General features: G+C 40.4%; 1 protein-coding gene across 5 annotated transcripts in view; it reads right to left on the bottom strand.

The window, feature by feature from the left end:
* TBCK (TBC1 domain containing kinase) overlaps positions 1–20,204 on the bottom strand; it is a 135,732-nt gene that overhangs the window by 73,175 nt on the left and 42,353 nt on the right. For all 5 annotated transcript variants that reach the window (XM_061585464.1, XM_061585463.1, XM_061585467.1 and 2 more), the window contains exons 8-17: positions 17,547–17,608; positions 16,712–16,773; positions 15,203–15,351; positions 13,097–13,235; positions 10,428–10,527; positions 7,467–7,516; positions 6,642–6,771; positions 3,844–3,942; positions 1,855–1,917; positions 1,267–1,393 (exon numbers count right to left, since the gene is read on the bottom strand). In XM_061585464.1, the coding sequence (XP_061441448.1) occupies positions 1,267–1,393; positions 1,855–1,917; positions 3,844–3,942; positions 6,642–6,771; positions 7,467–7,516; positions 10,428–10,527; positions 13,097–13,235; positions 15,203–15,351; positions 16,712–16,773; positions 17,547–17,608 (981 nt within the window). The remainder of the gene's footprint in view (positions 1–1,266; positions 1,394–1,854; positions 1,918–3,843; positions 3,943–6,641; positions 6,772–7,466; positions 7,517–10,427; positions 10,528–13,096; positions 13,236–15,202; positions 15,352–16,711; positions 16,774–17,546; positions 17,609–20,204) is intronic.

The following is a 20,204-nucleotide window of genomic DNA, read 5'->3' as shown; positions in this document are numbered from 1 at the left end:
CTCCTGAGCCTCAGCAGCCAGATGCCTTCCATTACATACCGCCAGTCTGGCAGTGCAGGGAGCGCACCAGGAGGGAGGCTATGGAACAGAGGAAGAGTGCCTGTTGTCAGGCCAGAGGGCTGGCCCTTTAAGGCTCTGGAATTCTCTCAAAGGGGTGGAGCCTGGAGAAGTTAGTCTGGAGACAGAGGTATAAAGGGCCTCAGTCTGCTCCCAACCTCGCTGTGCAGTTGGGAGACAGAGGTATAAAGGGCCTCAGTCTGCTCCCAACCTCGCTGTGCAGTTGGGAGCTGTCTGTGGTTTAGCAACCTGAGTGACCTTTCCTTGCCTCCAGCCTTGCTGCTTTCCCTATGGGATCCAGCATCAGACCTGAACATGATGACCATGTTCTGCTGCTTCCCTGGACTCAGTTGTTACTCATTACAGGCACATTTTGAAGGAGAGAACCAATGCAGTTTGTTAGACCTTGAGCCATACCACCTAAAAGGGTGAATTCTTATAACATATAATGAGTAATGGTGCATGTGATTGCTGGAAAGGGTTACATACCCCAAGAGTGAGAAAATCGGTGGTGGACCTGCAGCAATCACACTTTTGTGTGCAGTCCAAATGTTTAACGGTACCCCACATTCATTTTATTTTGTGGAGATTTCTATATGTGAAATGCTTCCTCATAAATCTTTTACAAAAAAAAAAAAAAGGTGTCATGCGTGAAGCCTTCCAGAAGTTTAAACAATTTAAAAAAACTTATTAAAAATGTTTTTCCACTCCTGTAATGTCCACCATCTTCAGAGAAGCTCCAGGTATATTACAGTCTAAAAAAATTATAACTAAAGGTATCATACAGCTGTAAATCATTATACTGTTAAGCTGTAATTTATCACTATGCAGAATTAACCAACTTTATCTATTAAAGCACAACATGAAAACAACAGAAAAGTCAACAATTTCATGAATATGCATAAAATTTGTTTTTTAAAAAAAATCAGCAGAATGAATTCAGAGCTATTACTGCATTTTTATACCTAAAGCTAACAAATTATTATTTTACATTTATTTATTTTATTTTATTTATTATCTGAGTTATATCCCACCCTTCCTCCCAGTAGGAACACAATAAATTTAAAAATAATTTTTTAAAACTAAAATACATTTTAGTTTATTCAACAACATAAAAAGAAAACTTTAGAAAAAAATTATCCCAATTGCTTAGTAGTAGTAAATTTAAGACTTAAAAAATGCTAGGAATAGCAAATCAGCTGCACTAACCTTGCCAATATACAAGATCGGAATGGGAAACTACCCATGCTTTCAGTACACATCTAAATTTTGCATGACCCTCTGGCGATGACAGCAATTCATCATACTGATGGCAGCGAGGAATGTCAACTTCAATCTACGATACACGCAAGCACAGACCAGGAGGTTGAGTTAAGCACCATAACAAAGACACAAAAGTAGAATGTAAGCTTGATCTCTCTCTGAGTTTGTAGAGTTCAAACCAGGCAGGAAGGTCACCTGTTTCAGCCTCCCATACTAGCTCCAGAGGGCATTTGAAACTATGTCCTCCCAAACATCTGTTCCTTGCATGTCACTGTATCTAACTGGCGGTAGTATGGTCCCAGCAGATATTACTTAAGTCATATTAACTGTATGCAATTTACTCTCAGTTTCAGCTCCACTTCTCTACAGTGGTGCTAAGACTGGCTTTTTCATGAAGGATTATTTTTTTTAAATACATGGTAAAGTGTTTTTGTGTGCTAGAACTGCTGCTTTATTATCTGTCCAATAAGTAGTACTTAAAAGTTATTTTTAGTGATCTCCTATGCAATTATGAAAAAAAAGAATAAATCTTACCTGTCTATCTGTAGGAATTGGAGTGTCCTTGTCAATAGCATCATACTTTGCTTGAATGTCACCCTAAAATGCATAAGACATGATCAGAGTATTAAGAATCTGCATGAAATTGTAGCATGAAGGCTACAAAACTGCTACAGTGTAGCATGTTGCTACTAGAGATGCCAGGGAAACTCATTCATCCAGGGTTCTGATAGAGATGACTGTGAACTCCCAAAATGCCTCTAGGAAGAGGTAAATACACTCCAAATTATTCTCTGGTTCAGATGAGGGTCCAAGTTGGAGAAGAATTTCTAGTTTACCCTTTCACATGTGCAACCCTCCCCCTGATCTCCAAGTCTCCTCCCCTTTAAACCCCACTGACAGGCTGGGCTGGCAATGCTCCCTAGCCACAGATAGAATGAAAAATAGCCAATTTTCCTCTCCTTTCTGGGGTATGGCACTTGCACAGCAGAAAGGCATATTGAAAAGTTCAAGTCTCTTTTGGGAAATGTAACTTTCCCAAGGATCCCCACCCATACTGCTACTTCCTAATATTCTACCTCTTTGGGTTGGTCTGGACAATACTTTGCTATGATCCAGTCCCCAATCTTGGAACGATGTAACAGTTAAGAACTACCACAGCCAGCATACTGTTCCTATTTCCAAAATCCCCAGATCTCAACACAGATCCATGGCATCAAATATAGACTAGGAACATAAACCCAATCACAAAACTCCACAATTTATTCACTCAAACATGGCAATCAACTCTATGATTTTATGTGTACAGGCTATTTTTGAACCTTCCGGTCGTGTTCTGGTATGCTGTGTGGGCAGCAAGGGCTGGCATGCTTCTGCACTCTTTCAGTGAATGAAGAGAAATCTTGGGGTGAGGAATCTTTTGATCCAGAACTTTATCACACTCCAAACACATCAAGAAACTAAACCCTGGGAAGCAGCACGGGGGAGGGAGAAAATGCTTTGAAGATCGCTTAAGACTCCTCCCCCACAACAAGATTTGGGGCAGAGGAAGAGAGATATGGAAGACACATTTCTTCATCAAGCCAGCTCCAGCTTAAGAGACATACTGGTCTGAATATAAGCCACCCCAAAACATAGGCCTAAAACGAGATCTCTTAAATCATGGCTTCTTTACTTATAAGAGTGCAGTTATAGGCCACATTCAGATTTTATACGAGCCAGACTTTTTTTTGGGGGGGGGGGGTTCGAGGCAAAACATTCTTCACTTAATTCTCAAGCAAGCTGCAGTCATTGCTTCAGCAAGCTTAGGGCAAAATCTTGTGCTGGGTAAGCAGGACAGGTGGCTCTGACCACAGCAAAAGGTCCCTCTTCTCTTTGCCCTCCCATTCATCAATGAGGCCACTGCCACGGGCATTGCACGGACCAAAGTCAAGCCAGCTTCACCAGATCCTGCTCTGCCCTATCCTACAGTCCCTGCGATGGAGAAGATGATGGTGCAAGGAAGGGTAGTTTGGGCTAGTGCTGAATGGGCAAAAGGGCAGGTCAGAGAAAACAAGATCAGCAGTGTAATCACTGAGTCAAATGACCTCAAAAGGTCATCCAGTCCAACCCCCTGCAGATGCAGGGAAATAGTAGGCTGTAGCCATTCTTCCTGATGCCCCCCCACCAACTTTCAGGGGTCTTAGCCTAGTTTGAGGTTGACTTCAAATATTGTGCTTATTTGTCTTAAGATCTTTAGAATGGGAAGATTCTGTCTATGGTGGCATAGCAGAGCAACTAATAAGACCTTGAGCCTTATTCTCAGCTTCTGCAATGCCTGAGGACAAAGGCATATCTCCATCAGTCAACTGTATACCTGACTTTGTTTTCTTCTCTTGTTCAAAACAGGGGGAAGTGGCCTTATTTTGAAACTGTCTACAATTGCACACATTCTTAATAAGATAAAACATTAGTCAGAAATCTAGTTACCATCAATAGTCCTTGAAATTTGCAATTAGCAATTTTCCCTCTTTCTCTTGTTCTTACCTCTACTCCAAGTAAGGCTGCCCAAGTTAGACCTCTCATTAGTGGAGGGATGTCGACTCTGGCTTCTTTCCAAATCTGATTTTTTTTGTATGGATAGGCCTGGAGAAAACATATCTTACAGCATTGGGGATACATTCAAATGCATCTAATATTTGTTTGAATTTGTGTCTTTCACAATAACACACACACACACACACACACACACACACACACACACACACACACGTATATCTATATTCACTAATAGGCAAAAAACTTTGTGGTTTAAGAACGTACCTATACTCACCATATGCCCAGAGGCACGTTACCAAATTCTTCCAAGCTACACAGGAAGCGGATTGGACTGTGAAAGACCAACCCAAATTGTGTTGGCATTTTGGCAAATTTGTAGGGCAGTACATATTTCAGAGAGGAGGTCAGATCTCCTGTTCACCTGGTGCATTCACTATAGCTGCCCAATTTTCCTGCTTTTTAAAGTTTGATAGAAATATTTGTGGGCTATAGGTACGTTCTTAAACCGCAAGGTTTTTTGCCTATTAGTGAATTTCTCTGCTTTTTAATCCGGAGTTAAGAAATAGGATCCTGTGCAGGCTTGCTGAGAATGGATTGATCATTTGCATGCTTATTGAGTTCAGTGGGATTTACTCCCCTGCAATCATGCTTAGGATAGGTGAAACTGACCACAGGTGATAGGGAGGGGAGGAAGGGCAGAGGGGAGGAGGGGGATGGGAGCAGGCAGAAAGGGGAGGGGAGGAGGACAGGGTTGATCATTTGCATGTTTATTGAGTTCAGTGGGATTTACTCCCGTGCAATCATGCTTAGGACAGGTAAAACTGACCGGGGGGGGGGGAAGGAGGACAGGAGTGGGCAGGGGAGGAGGAAGAAGGAAGAGGGGAGGGGAGGAGGAAGGGAGAGGAAAGGTGAAGGAGGGAAAAGGCAAGTCTGATCATTTGCATGCTTACTGAGTTCAATGGGATTTACTCCTATGCAATCATGGTTAGAACAGGTAAAACTGACCATGGGGGAGGGGAAAGGAGCACATTGGAGGGGGGCAAAGGAAGGGGGAGGGGAGGGCAGGTCTGATCATTTGCATGCTTATGGAGTTCAATGGTGTTTACTCCCATGCAATCATGCTTAAGATAGGTAAAACTGACCATGAGGAAGGAGGAAGGGGAGGAGGAGGGGTAAGGAGCGGATTGGAAGGTGATAGGGATGGAGAGGGAGGGACAAAGGAAGGGAGAGGGAAGAGGCAAGAGGGAGGGGATAGGAGGGAGGATTTGATCATTTGCATACTTTTTGAGTTCAATGGGATTTATTTCTGTGCAATCATGTTTGAGAATGAAAATGGACTGCTTTCAAGTTGATCCTGACTTATGGTGACCCTATGAATAGAGTTTTCATAGTAAACGGTATTCAGAGGTGGTTTTACCATTGCCTTCCTCTGAGGCTGAGAGGCAGTGACTGGCCCAAGGTCACCCAGTGAGCTTCGTGTCTGTGTGGGGATTTGAACCCGGTCTCCCAGGTTGTAGTCCAACACTGATCCGGGGGAGGGGCAGAGAGGGAAGGAGCAGAGAGGGGAGGAGATTGGGTCGGTGGGCACTGGGCAGAGTGGAAGCCTCTTTCCTTTCCAAAAGGAAAACATTCTGAACAGTATAATTCTTTTCAGCATTTCCCCCACCTTTTTATTCTACAACAGGCACATGTAGCCTCCCACCCAAAGTTAAACCAAAGCTGTCCCAGGCCACATCCATACCAGACCTTTGTTTCACTTTGGACAGTCATGGCTTCTCTCAAAGAATCCTGGGAAGTGAAGTTAGTGAAGGGTGCTAAGAGTTGCTAGGAGATGCCCTGTTCCACTCACAGTGCTTCAATCAGAGCGGCTGACTGTTGAACCACTCTGGCCACTGGAGCTCTGTCAGCAGAATAGGAATCTCCTTTCACCACCCTTCACAAACTACACTTCCCAGGATTCTCTGGGAGAAGCCATGACTGTCTCATGTGAAATTAAAGTCTGGTGTGGCCCTGATTAGCCAAGCCAAGCAGCTGTGAGTCTGGCTTTTAGAACCCTGACAGTTGGTTTTTACTGAGCATGCCTGACACTATCATTCAGTTCAATGCAAAATTTATTAAATTATTTAAAAATCAGCCAGGCATTTTTTGAACTTTTAAACTGCGGATGATGAAGGTCAGAGTATGGGGCAAGGTCAGTAACAGGATTACAGGTCCTCTGTGAACATGGCTGATTTTTAATGAATTTCAACAGATTATGAGAACTCTCAGAGAAAAAAGTCCAAAAGGTCTCTGGGTTTTTTCTTTCTCTTTAGACTTTGAACTCTCAATTCTCTCTGACAGTTTTGTGTATCGCCATGAAAATTGAGAGGGTTGTTAAGCAAGCGTTTCTGAGTTCAGGACTATAAGTTATGTAAGGTTTGTTTTGAAATGAGCTTATGGGAAGCATCAGAATGGCATGGGGGTATTTTCAATTTAACTTCACAGAATGTTGAAAATCCACGCTGGCTATAGTATACAGCCACTCTTGTGGCTGTATAATACATATTTTAAAAAGGAATATCCTCAGTGCTGATGTCTAAGGCAGTGGTTCTCAAACTTTTTTCCCCACAGACCACTTGAAAATTGCTGAAGATCTTAGTGGACCACTTAATGATTTGTCGGCCTGTTGTAGCTATTGCAATATATTATGCTAAATGTTGTCATCAAGGGCAAAATGAATGCATAAAAACCAAAACACTGTATACCAAGGAAAACTGAATGATTCCAGTTTTGTTAATTCTACACACCTTCAGCAGCCTGTCGAACAGGACAATTCTGTTTAGCTGGTATTCTGTATCCCGCTCCCGGATAATAAGAGGAAGATTAGCAGCAGCAGATAACTCATTATTACTGTTTGAATGAGGTATATTTGACTGGCTGAAAAGAGAACGGAGGAAGTAGTTGTGATTTTTTTTTGTCCCAGTGAATGGAAATAACTAGAAGAAAATTGGGAAATAAGCAATTAAGATCACTGTCAAACCCAGGTACTAAAATGTGAAATCAACACTTTTTCTCATAATGCAGGAGTCAGAATACAAGAATTTTGTCCAAGAATCAATGATATACATAGTAAACATAACATGAGTATTACCTAATCCTGAACATCGTACCTATCTACTTAGCTGCCCTCTGTAAAGCCAGGGCTGACCAAATGGAAGCAAGAGATGTGTTCAGGTCTGTCTTCCCACTACAGTTCATCTGAACCAGAACCAAAACGTTTAGTGCTTCATAAGCCTGACCAGTGGGAAGCAATACAAATGTCTCAGAAATCTGATTGATCCTCCTCTAAACAAACTGTTTAGAGCATTGATCTCTGCTCTAAACTGGTATTTTGCAAATTAGACCAGACACAAAATTTACTGAGAAACAGGAAGAGTTGGCAGAAACAGCCTGTGTCAGGGTTGGGTGCCCTTTTTTGGTCCAAAGGCTGCATACACTCCTGGCTGATGCACTGGGGGCCACATGTCAGTGGTGGACTCGGCCATCTCACACTTACGCACGTTCCTGTACTGGATTTTAGCCACTCCTGGTCTAAGCTATCAAATAATAAATGGTTTGTTCTATATACTTACTCATCTTCAAGCAACGGATAAAATGCTTCCCCACCAACGTCTTTCAGCCTCTGTGAGAGATTATAAAAATATTCAATATTATAAAAATGTTCCGCATTTAAAATGAATAGTAAGAAAATAACTGACATGACAAAATGGTCATTATCTACTCCAACCTTTCATAACCTTGCTGCCCTTCAGGTGAACTACAACTCACATCATCCCAAGCCAGCATGGTCTATGATCAGGGATGATGGCAGTTGGAGTCCAAAAAAATCCTGACAGCACAAGGTTAGGGAAGTCATATCTAATTTGTGAATCTGGATTTTGCTCCCAAAAGAGGCAGTGATGGCCACCAACTTGAATGGCTTTAAAAGAGGATTAGACAAATTCATGGAAGATAGGGCTTTCAGTGGCTATTACCTATGGTGGTTACTCTCTGCCTCCAAGGTCAGAAGCACTATGCTTCTGAAGACTAGTTGCTGGAAATTGCAGGAGGGAAGAGTGCCCTTGCACTCAGGTCCTGCTTGTGGACTTCACGTAGGCATCTGCTTAGCCACTTTAAGAACAGGATGCTGGACTAGTTGAGCCATTAGCCTGATCCAGCAGGCTCTTATGTTCTCATTATCTTGAACATGGTTTCAGAAGACTTGTTTGTTTGAGCCTTCAAAACAGATGCTTACTCATTCAGCCCTTCTAAAAAGGTCAAAAGGAGCATAACCAACTCTTAAAGCAGGTGCAGACATAATATTAGCTATCCCTTAACCATAGCTAAGGATCATGCACTTCCTTAAAAAGAAATTAGGCAAATCCTCAGAGGATAAGGCTATCAAAGGCTACAAGTCATGATACTCAAGTCATCAATATGTTACCTCCAATTGGCATGCCTCTGAATGCCAATTGCTAGGAAACAACAGAGAGAGAGAGTGCATTATTGCACTCATGCAGTGATGTAGAGCGGAAATTTTTCCAGTGGTCTAGTTTTCTGCAGAAAAAGATTTAATTTCATACACTCATTAGTAACAGTGTATGGATGTCAATTGCAAATATAGTATTATTAGGGAAACCTGGCAGTTTCAACATCTTTAGCTTTGTTTACTAAATACAAGTAAAACAAACACGCTGAATTAGATCATGCTCTAGGGCATCAGAAAATTTTGCTATACAACTGGAAAATTGTACACTTAAACCAATAAAAAAATGAAGAAAGGGGATGTGACTGAAGGTGAAAGTGGTCCTGTTAAGTTGTGAGAGTTCTGCTGGTTACAGCTCCAAAGATCAGATGTCAAATTAACTTTTGTCTGGAGCACAGCATGATTAAGTTTAATACCACCTTTTGGACAATCCTCTTATACAATTCATGTCATAGTCTGAAAGAGCAGGGCAATCTTCCCTGTGGGTTTGCAGTGCAGTTTAAAACTCTTTACATCATGCAGCACTGATCCTCTTTCTATTACAGTCTGTTCTAGGAGCAGTGCCTGGAGGATTCCAATTACTAAAGAAAATCTTCCAGTAATACTGCAAAGTTTAGCTAAGAGATTAGTGAGAGTTGCACCAGATTTTCTCAAAAGAGAAAGTTCTCTGTATTTAGCATATTCATCCAATTCTGCTGTTAAGCACTGATATTTCAATGTGAGTAAAAGCAAAAAGGCATAACAGGAAGCCTTTTATTTGTTCAGAATTTTAGGTGCTGATGAAAAACACAGACAGAATGCCTGTCAATGAAATGCACCAAATGAATGGCCCCCGATTTCTTTTTGTTGTCGTTTCTAAAAAGACCACTGTTAATTTTATTTTGTTCAAGTTATTTATGGAGAGTTGTGATTTATGAAAATACTCATATCCCACCCAACTATTTTGTTTTTTTTAAAATGTATGAAGGGGCTTACAACAAATGTTCAAAATAAAAAGACCAAGAAGCAGCAGATAAAACTGAACTCCATAAAGCTCAACTCTAAAGAGTTAAGAGTTTAAAACCATCTGACTGATGTCAAATGCCTGTTGGGGAAAAAATGAAATAGGGAAAAACCATCCAGGTGGACCTCCCAGTCAGGGAATTCCAGAGCCACAGAGCCTATCACACATATCACAAAGATGAAAAAGAACACTGTTAAACAAACCAACAAAAAATAAAATAGCACACAGATTTTTTTTGTTTAAAATAACTTCCCCAATCTCCTAATTCTCCCCCATGCCGCTCTTAATGATTCAGAGCACCACAAATGTCAAACTTTTATTCCAGTGTTAACAATTTCCATCCCAAACTCCCAAAGCATGGCAAACATATGTTTTATCAAAGAATAATTACCAAATAAAGAAAACTTCTAAGCCTGAATTCCCTGTTATCTTAAACAGCTATGACAAGATGACTTTGTTACTGCATTCAAACAAAAGCAATTCTTTCTTAATTGTATCTAAATGAAAATCTAATGGGACAAAAGTGAGAAGTGACATGGAATGTACTCCTGCATTTTGAAAAGGAAACTAGTTAGAAAGCTTTGGTATTCAACTGAACCATAGGCCCCATCTGCACTATACATTTAAAATACTATTATACCACTTTAAACAGTCATGGCTTCCCCAAGCAAACCTGGGAACTGTAGTCTGTTAAGAATTGTGAGAGTTATTCCCCTCACAGAGCTACAGTTCTCAGAGTTCCATGGGTAAAGAGATTGATTGTTAAATCACTCTGGGATGTAACAATCTCAGCACCCTTAACAAACTACAGTTCTCAGGATTATTTGAGGGAAAGCCATAACTGTTTAAAGAGGTATAATACTCCTTTAAATGTATAGTGCAGATGGGATCATAGTCAGAGAAGACACACTGAAGTCAATAGACATGACTAAGCTAAAACCATTGATTTCAGTGGGTCTAATTCAAGTATGACTTGGTTGAATACAACCCTTTGTCTGCAAACGTTTACGTTCTTGGTCAGAAAAATATAAATATTCCAGCATAAGTAAATGCATTTCTTCTTACATTTCTGAGCTGGCACAGTGAGAGTGGCACAGTCGTGTCATCGAAAAGGAAGCTTCTATCCCGTCCTTGTCCAAAACTCTCCCCATCCTCAAACACAAAACTAGAGAGAGGCAAAAATCACAGATCCAAATTATTTCAAAAGGTAGTTCGTCACAGCTTATTGCACAGAATTCATCAATTCATCTTGATATAGGTAACGGATGAGCTGAATAACGGTAAACAAAGGAATCAAAACTGAAAATTACTAGATCTGGTTTACATAAACACTTCTTGCTTGAAAGGGCAATTCTCCCACCTCCAGTCCTCATCTCATTTTTAATGGGGGCACTTCTGCTTTATTTCCACTGGCATTTGAAATACACTGGATTTTGCTTTCCTTCACATTTAGGAAAGTGATATAATCAATTCCAATCTCTATAAAGCTGCTCAGTAGTTGATACAGCTTACACGCGGAATAAAGTTTATTTGAGCTGAGCAGGAAATGCAAAGCGGAAGTTAAAACAGGAACAAAGCTAACCTTTGTAAACTAAAAAATGATGCAAGCCACTGAAAGGGCAGTGAGGCACCTAAGATGAGCAAGCCTTCATTTAAAAGAACTTTAAAAAACATTGAAGCCATGTGACACCAAGATTTGGAGGCAATAGTCATCTTATAGGAGACAGGAATTGCCATTTCAGGGTTTTCCCCCTTCGGGCTCTATAACATCTAAAGCCAGCACTGGTTTGGATGCGTATTAAATTTCTCTTGGAACTTTTTTTTTTTAAAAGAGATGCATGCTGAGCTTCCAAGTGTTAATCAAGTGTTTTCATTGAACCTGCCTATACACTGAAAGCATTTTTGAAGGCCCTTCTCCATGTGGCCCCAACTTCTGAAGTAAAGAACTTTGCCATTGTGGCACCTCAGCCGTGGAATGCTCTGTCTGGGGGACTTACCTGGGGCCACATGTGCTGCCTTTTCAGCAGCAGGCGAAGATCTTTTTATTTGCCCAGCCTGTTTAGATTTATGTGAGTCTGGAGGTATATTTGTTTTATTTGGGTTTTGCTACAGTTTTGTTTTTAATTTTGCCCCCTTTTTGAAAGTTGCTCTGAAAACCTCTGAATGAATACAGCAGAAAATAAAATATTTCACACAAACCAACTTAAGGCATTTTATGTAGACCTGCCCCTTTCTGAAACAGCCTTACATTATAATAAGATGTGTTTAGAGTTAAGATGCCGTTAGTGTTGTAAATAATTGCCTGGGAAATCACAAGTTTCTTCCCCAATAGTCCCCAAGCCCAACAACACATACTAGTAATTGTGTGGGCATACTCTGAACTTTCTGTCATCTGTTGACTCTCCTGGCTCCTGTCTAAAAAGAGAACTGCATAAACTTTTTACGTTTCCTCCCCTGTATGGAAACAGTAAGCAAGTCTTGATGTAGTACATTTACTTATAGAGGTTATTAGAAATGTATCTTCTAGGATATGGGTGGCTAACTTGGTCTGTTCCCGCTGCCAGCAAACTTTTCTATTCATCCTCCTAGCAAGTTTTTCTATCTGGCCTCACCACCGCCAATTTTTGGCAGCGGCAGCAAAAAGACAAAATAAAGTAGACACACCACTGGGATGAAGGCATCTGTTAATTTTGGTTCTTCCAGTTTCTCATTTTTCCAATCTTAAAATCAGTTCTCCACATTTCTGCAGCAATTTGCATTTTTTTTTTAAAAAAAAACCTCATGAAAATTCTTGGGCATTTTAGTGTGAATTTCTCTTAATAAACACATTTTTGTAGGCAGTTTTGACTAATGTACACACTTTTGCAAGCCATTTCGTCATATAATGCATTTTTGCATGTTATTGTCATGCATATATTTATTTTTTATGCACACTCTCCCCAATATATTCATTCTGCAAACACTGTTTGGTTGGAGAGCTGCATCGGATAAGTGTGAATTTTGAAGGATGGCTATACTTTTGTTCTCATATTGTTTTGGAAAGTGCAAATTTGATAATTTGGCTTGAAATGCAAACAATCAAAATTCTCATCCATCCCTACACACCATGGGGGTCCAGTGCCCTGATAGCGGTGCAATCGGCCACTCCCCAGCCACCAAACTGACCATTTGATGAGTGGAGAGGTGGTAATAACTCCCTATGTCAGCTGATCTGCATGAATTGGGTGAATAGGGGGAACTGTGTGTTTGTGTGCAAGCGAGAGTGGGGAGGGGTCACATCTACTTTTGGCCATACCCACTGCTGGCATGCGGCCCCCAGAGGAGTGGCCAAGGCTAAATGCATTTTTTTTTTAAAAAAGTCAGTCACTCCAGTTTTAGAGCATACATATGTCATGATGGACATTATATACACTTTAGCAAATTGAGATTAAGAATATAAGAAGCTGTCCTATACCGAGTCAGACTACTGGGTCCAACTAGATCAGAAGCTCTCCAGGGATTCAGATAGGATTCATTCCTTGCCTTGCCTGGAGATGCCAAGAACTGAACCTTGGACCTTGTCCATGCAAAGCATACGCTCTGCCACTAAGCCATAGCCACAAAGACTTGCACAATACTTGACAATATAACTATTTTCAGGCTCTGGACATCCACACCCCCCCTTTTAACTTGAACTTCATTTAACTTTTTCTCTTCATGCTTCCATTCCCAAAATCAGGTTTTTTTTTCCTTACATAGGAAGAGTGCAGATGGGAGGTTTCGAATGAATGATTTCCTTGTTGACAAGCTCTTTCTCCAAGTCTCCTCCAGCCAAGCACCAGAGATAATAAACTTCTTCAATCGACCTTTCTGCTAGGTAATCAGAGTTTTCCTCTATTGACAGAAGCCAACAAAGACAGTATTATGAACTTTCAAGCAGATCTCTTAGTTTATTCCCTCAGCGTTCAAAACTTTTTGTTGTTGTTGCTAGAAACAGCATGAGAGGTTTAAGGACCAATTCCTCAAACCATGTTATTTTAAATAAACGATCTTCCCTTTGGAAGGGCTGAAAGGAAAATCCCTGGGAAGACAGAGGCAGCTGGACAAACTATGGGATTGCTATGGAGAGAGGGGTGGGGAGAAACAGTGACAGAATGTCTCCACCTTTATTTGATAGCAGAAAATATATACACCAGGGAAACATTTATTCAGTGCATTGTTATTTAAAAGATGCTTCTCTTGTCTAGCTCAAGGGGATGCAGTGAAAGTAAGTCACAGAATGCATATTGTTCTCTGAGTTCCACCAAAAATGTTGATGCTCATTTCACTTTTAACAAGAATCTCTACTAAAGATAGCTGGGCTGAGCAATCCTATTGGGGCAGTGGGGAGGGAGAATCTGGGGCAGTAGAACCACCAGATCCAAAGTCCTGCTCAACTCACATGGCCAGGATAGAAAGGTGAGGGGGACAGCTGGTGGTGGTGGGGGAAATAAATCTACTAGCTCCTTGTTGGGGGCATTTCTAGAGAATGGGAGGGCTTTTGATCATGTGGACCAGGGCAGAATTGCTTGTGTGAATACAAAAGATCAGTGTGAAGAAGATTGGGAACAACTCTTATGTGCCCACTCAAGCACTTCACTCTATGGAACAGGCACTGTTGAAAGTGCTGCATAATACTCATTCTGCACTTTTAAGAAGTCGTTATTTTAGTGTGGCAGCACCTACTCTTTGGAACGCTCTGCCTATTGACATCAGGCAGGCACCTTCGCTTTATTCCTTTTGGCGCCTGCTTAAAACTTTTCTGTTTAGGTAAGCCTTTCCAGACACCCAGATGTTGATCTGCTTTTTGTTAGTAGCTGTTTTAATTGTTTCAGATATATTTTAATTGCTTATTTTTAACTGTTCCATTGATAATTTTAATGTTTTTGTAACCACGTCGCAGTCTTTCCATTCAAGCGGTATAGAAATGATGTTAAATAAAATAAAGACTCTCATCAAAATTCAAAAGCGAAATCAGTTTTAGGCAAAACAAATTTAGAACAGGTATCATTGCACACTTCTTAATTGTAAGATAACTTAGGCAACATATCATATAACACTGTGAACCGGAGAAATTATTTCTCGTGCTATTTGATTAGATGAACTGGGTTGGATCTAGAAGGCTCCTTCTGACCATGAGAGGCTCCTGTTTTAGCAGAAGTGTCCTGCTGGCAGGAGGAAAACTATGTTTCCTACTTTCTTCTTCTACCTGTTCTGGAGGGCTTCCCCAACCATCTAGAACACTGTAGAAAGTGCTGCAAGGGGTAAATCAGCAACTCTCACCACCCCCTTCTGCCAGCGGGGATGCTCCCATTGGCAGGAACAAAGTCTGGATCCAACCCATTATTTATTATTGGAGAATCCTGGAATTCACTGCAGGGCGCTGGACAGAGAGCTCAACCATGAAGTTCAAGGGATTGCCTTGACCATGTCACCATTTTGTGATCTAAGTTAGAGTGACTTCAGCCAGATAGGCAACACAAAAATTAAATTATTACTATTATTATTATTACAGGTCTGTGGTAGAATTAAAATGGTGTCACCTTGTGTATGCTGCCCTGAGTTTGTTGTAGGAAAGTGAAGATACCCATATAATATCCCACAATTCACCTTCCAACAAGCAAGATATATTCTGCCACCAAACCAAACCCAAACATCCATAAAATAACTACACAGAAATATACCATTATGTTGATAACTCGCAAATTAAAAGAAATTTGCCTGTGATGTCAAATTACATACAATATTATGTCTATATATATGTGCATCCATCTCTGTGTGTGTATCTTCTCAAGACTTTAGTTCTGTTATTTCCTTTTTACCTTTAAGCAGCTGACTAATATCCTCAGGAAGAGTTAAGTTGGCACATCTTAGTGTGGGTGAGAAAAGCCTGGCAGGTTTGTGGAAGGCTGGGTATAAAGATGAGATTTCACTGAACACAGAGTCATTCAGCAACTTATCAGGAGTAAGCCTTGAATAACAGAAAAAGGAAGAAGGTGGGGGGAAGCAACTCTCTTTTAAAAATGAACTGCTTCAAAAAATATATTCATGAAAATCCAAATATAACATTTGCATTACCAAAGCACTTTTTACACTGTATATCTTTCCCACGTAAATTCACTCTTACAGTTCATTCTTACACAATTGTCCCCAGAAGCAAGTTGACTATATTCAATGGAGCTTATTGCATTGACACATTATTATTATTATTTTTCCAAATTAGTAGTTTATGTCTCTGTTGTATACCTTTTGGCAGTCAAAGGCAATAGAACAATGTTTTGTAATTGTGTTACCTTTTTAAATTACAGCCAACCCTCAAATTACAATAAGTTGTTTATTTGTGCATTTAATTACTCATGTGAGGAAAGGAGGAAGTTATGCAGCACCCACAATGGCAAAAAAACATGAGCAGGAATTTCTTTCTGATTGCCTCCAATTTACTGGAGTTGCTCCTGAGATATTATACGAAATTCCTCCTAGCACGCACTAAGTTGCTTATGCAAGTAGATCACCAGTGTGAGCTATTAACCATAACTAATCATAACACATGAATTGGCACTTAAGGTTATGTTTAAAACACTTGGAAGAAGAACCATTCAACATAACACATAAGTGGCAAGACAAAATTGTATTTCAACTTCTACATAGCTTTATGACTTACTTATTCAGCTAGTGCCCCAAGCCTGCAGGCTTAGATGCCTGCTGCACACATACCCTCCGGTATTATCGGCGACAGCACTGAACATTTGTTAGGCAAAGAGGGAGAGGAACATGACTGAATATAAACCCTGCGTCTTTACCCACAACCCAGAACAGATGGCCAGTGCTATCATCTAGTCTGCAAACCACACTTCCATCTCTAGGTATGTATCTACAAAGTATGAATGCAAAAAAAAAAAAAAAAGGTTTGCAAAGAAGTATCATACAGAGATGCTTGTTAGGAATCCATGACTGACTGCAGATGACCACACACTTGGTGGCAAATCTGGATTTACATTTGCATAATTTGTGAAATGGTCCAGATATGGGCCAAATACATGACTCATAAATCTGGCTGTGCCAAGACTAAACAGGCACCATAAATCTCTACACACACATAAATTGAATTGGAGTCTTTGTTAATTGTTTCTGTAGCCTGCCCTGTGACCTATTGGTGAAGGGCGGGCAAAAAATATAATAATAATGATAATAATAATATCCTGTAAAATTAGCTAAATGGATGAAAACAGATTGACATTTTACAATAACTAGGAACAGGTGGCTGCAGCATGAAAGTTGTATTGCCCTTACTTTAAGCATAATTATTCAATGTATTTTAAGCATGCACTGACCGTTTAGAAGGGTGGAACGTAAGGCACTTCTTCAGTACAGCTAAAGTATTTTCAGGAACTTCCTGTTACAAAAAAGCATAAATATTACTGTTAAAATATGCGTATGAGATTCAGTACAGCATTTAAAACATCCACAAACTTTAATTCAAAATGAAGCAAAAGGGTATAGAGCAGTTTATAAAGCTATACCTTTTGGGCTTGATAAGATATGTAACATACATATTTTTTGTCACCTACCGATTTTGACAGAGCAGAAGGGATTCCATTTATCAGACAGTGATGAACATACATTAATAGAAAATCGCATTAGCGTCAAAGAGTGTTAAACTGAGCATTTAATATCAGCAGTCACTTTGAAATCATGAGGCCCTCTACACATTTTTAGTGAACTGTGACTGAACGTCAGATTCATTACAGTGGGGGTAGCCAGCAAAGTGGACTTCAACTGTCCATCATTCCCGAACATTGGTCATGCTGGCTGGGACTGATGGGAGTTGGAGTCTAACAACATCTGCAGGGCACCACATTGGCTACCACTGCACTGCAGTGTGCCAATTCAACAAATAATATTCTAAAAGCAAGCTTTGTGTTAAGTTCTAGTGTATTTTAAAATTAGAATAATTCCTCTTTTGTGGTTGAATAGTCCAAAATAAGATGAGTTGTCAAAATTACTTACACACATTATAACTAAAATATTTTTAAAAATTGCAAGAGTAGGAGAAATAGAAATGACAATGAATTTTAGAACAAAGAATATTTCAAGAAGAAAAATTCAATACTGCGATAATCATTTAAGCTATAATTAATCAATACAGAAGAATATGTATGTTCTGACCTTAATAATGTCAAGACAACCATGTTCCTCAGCTAGTACTGTGATGATATCATCCACGCACCCTGTAAGTAAGAATAGAAGGGGGAACAAGTGTTAGCAAAGCTATACTGCTCAAAGATAAACCAAATTATTATTATTAATGTTTGTTGTTATGTGCCTTCAAGTCGATTAAGACTTATGGCGACCCTATGAATCAGTGACCTCCAAGAGCATCTGTCATGAATCAGCTTCTCAGATCTTGTAAGTTCAGGTCTGTGGCTTCCTTTATGGCATCAATTCATCTCGTTTGGTCTTCCTCTCTTTCTACTCCCTTCTGTTTTTCCCAGCATTATTGTCTTTTCTAGTGAATCATGCCTTCTCATGATGTGTGATAACCTCAGTTTTAGCTTCTAGTGACAGTTCTGGTTTACTTTGTTCTAACACCCAAATATTGGTCTTTTTTGCAGTCATGGTATGCGCAAAGCTCTCCTCCAACACCACATTTCAAATGAGTTGATTTTTTCCTTATCTGCTTTTTTCACTGCCCAACTTTCACATCCGTATCTAGAGATTGGGAATACCATGGTCTGAATGATCCTGACTTTAGTGTTCAGTGATACATCTTTGCATTTGAGGACCTTTTCTAGTTCTCTCATAGCTGCACTCCCATTGCGTGCAATGTTTTCACTCACAGCCTGGGCACTCCACAGTATCCCACCCTTATCTCTGGGTGATCATATGATGGGGAATTTTGTAGTTCGTTGGACTGGGGGTCCTTGAGTAAAATCGAAGAACACAGGTTTGCAGCAAAAAGGTAGGCCTTTATTGGATAACAAGCATATGCTTGGTCAGTCTTCCTCATAGTGAGTGGAGAACTGCTCCTTGGCACTGGTTGCCTTGGGTTTTTATACATTTGAGGACAAAGACTTTAGCATCTACCAATCAGGATTTAACACATCAGTATGACACAGTTTGACATGGGCATTGCAGTATTGCACAGGTATTTGCATAGGTACTATATTTTCTGCATCATGTTCTTAGTGAATTTGGCAATGTTCAGTACTTCACATAAAAATACATTTTCATACATAGAGGTCGGGAATACCATGGTCTGAATGATCCTGACTTTAGTGTTCAGTGATACATCTTTGCATTTGAGGACCTTTTCTAGTTCTCTCATAGCTGCCCTCCCCAGTCCTAGCCTTCTTCTGATTTCTTGACTATTGTCTCCATTTTGGTTAATGACTGTGCCAAGGTATTGATAATCCTTGACAAGTTCAATAATAATTATTAATAACAACTATTTTTTTGTCCCAAAACATCTTACCTTTTTTTTAAAAAAGGAGATTTATCTTCACCTCCTTAAAGGACAGATAGGGAACCTGTGGCCCTCCAGATGTTGCTGGACTCCAGCTCTCATCAGCCCTAGCCAGTGTGGCCAATGGTCAAGAATGAAGGGAGCTGTAGTCCAGCAAAATCTAGAGGGCCACTGCTTGTCCATCCCTGCCTTAGGGGCTCAACAGCAGACCACATGTTCCTGAATAGAAGTGTTCCCTACAAGAGTTAACTCTCCAAGCAAACAACACTTTAAAGTTGAATATGAGGGAAGACTGACTAAGGGTACTATGGACAAACTCACACCAGTTTTATTCCATTAAAAGTTATCCAGCTATAGCTTTTCCAAGTATAACACTTCAAATACAGAGGGGCTGTGGGTAGGTGGTTTCCAAGTTCAGATAATTCATCAGTTGCCTGCTTTGGATGGGGGGTCGTACTCCATCTGAAAGAGCAGGTTCATAGTCTGGGGATGCTCCTGGATCCATCTTTGTCGCTAGAGGCCCAGGTGACTTCAGTGGCTAGGAGTGCCTTTTACTAGCTTTGGCTGGTAAGACAGCTGCAGCAGTTTCTAGACCGGGATAGCCTGACCACTGTTGTCCATGCACTAGTAACCTCCAGGCTGGACTACGCTACACTTATGAGAAACCAGTCTGATACTTATACAAGATTGCTCTTGACAAAGGGTTGTGTTATCACCCAAAACACATTGGGCTTCAATATTTTTTCCTATTCTTAATCTCCTGATTTGCTGGTGTGGCACCTTGAGAGTCCCCATCTTTTTGGCAGGATATTGGCCACACATTACTTTGCTGCTGAAAGAATTGCACTGGCTACCAATTAAATGCTGAGCCGAGTTCAAGGTGCTGGGTTTGGTGTATAAAGACCTAAACGGCTTGGGACCAAGACATCTGAAAGACCGTCTTACCCTTTATATACTCAGTCAATCATTGCACTCTGCAGGTAGGGCCTCCTGCAGATACCATCTCATCAGGAGATAACCGTTCCGCACAACATAGGAAACGGACCTTTAGTGTGGTGGCACCTACTCTTTGGAATATTAGATGGGTGCCATCAATGTTACCTTTTTGGCACCTACTGATGTCCTTCCTCTTTCAACAAACCTTTAAATAGAGACTTTATCCCAGTCTGTGTTGGAATTGCTTTTTAAGCTGTTTTTAAAGTTGTTTTTTAAAGATGTTTTTAAGAGGTTTTTAGTGTTTTGTCCTTTGTTTGCTGCCCTGGGCTCCTTCTGGGAGGAAGGGCAGGGCAGAAGTTTAATAAATAAAGAACAAATAAATAAATACATACAAAATGCAGATTTTCTGTATATGCTCAGCACCG

Source organism: Rhineura floridana, chromosome 9 (assembly GCF_030035675.1).
Source record: "Rhineura floridana isolate rRhiFlo1 chromosome 9, rRhiFlo1.hap2, whole genome shotgun sequence".
NCBI lineage: Eukaryota > Metazoa > Chordata > Lepidosauria > Squamata > Rhineuridae > Rhineura > Rhineura floridana.
Note: the sequence above shows the minus strand (reverse complement) of the source record. Positions and strands in the feature narration are given on the sequence as shown.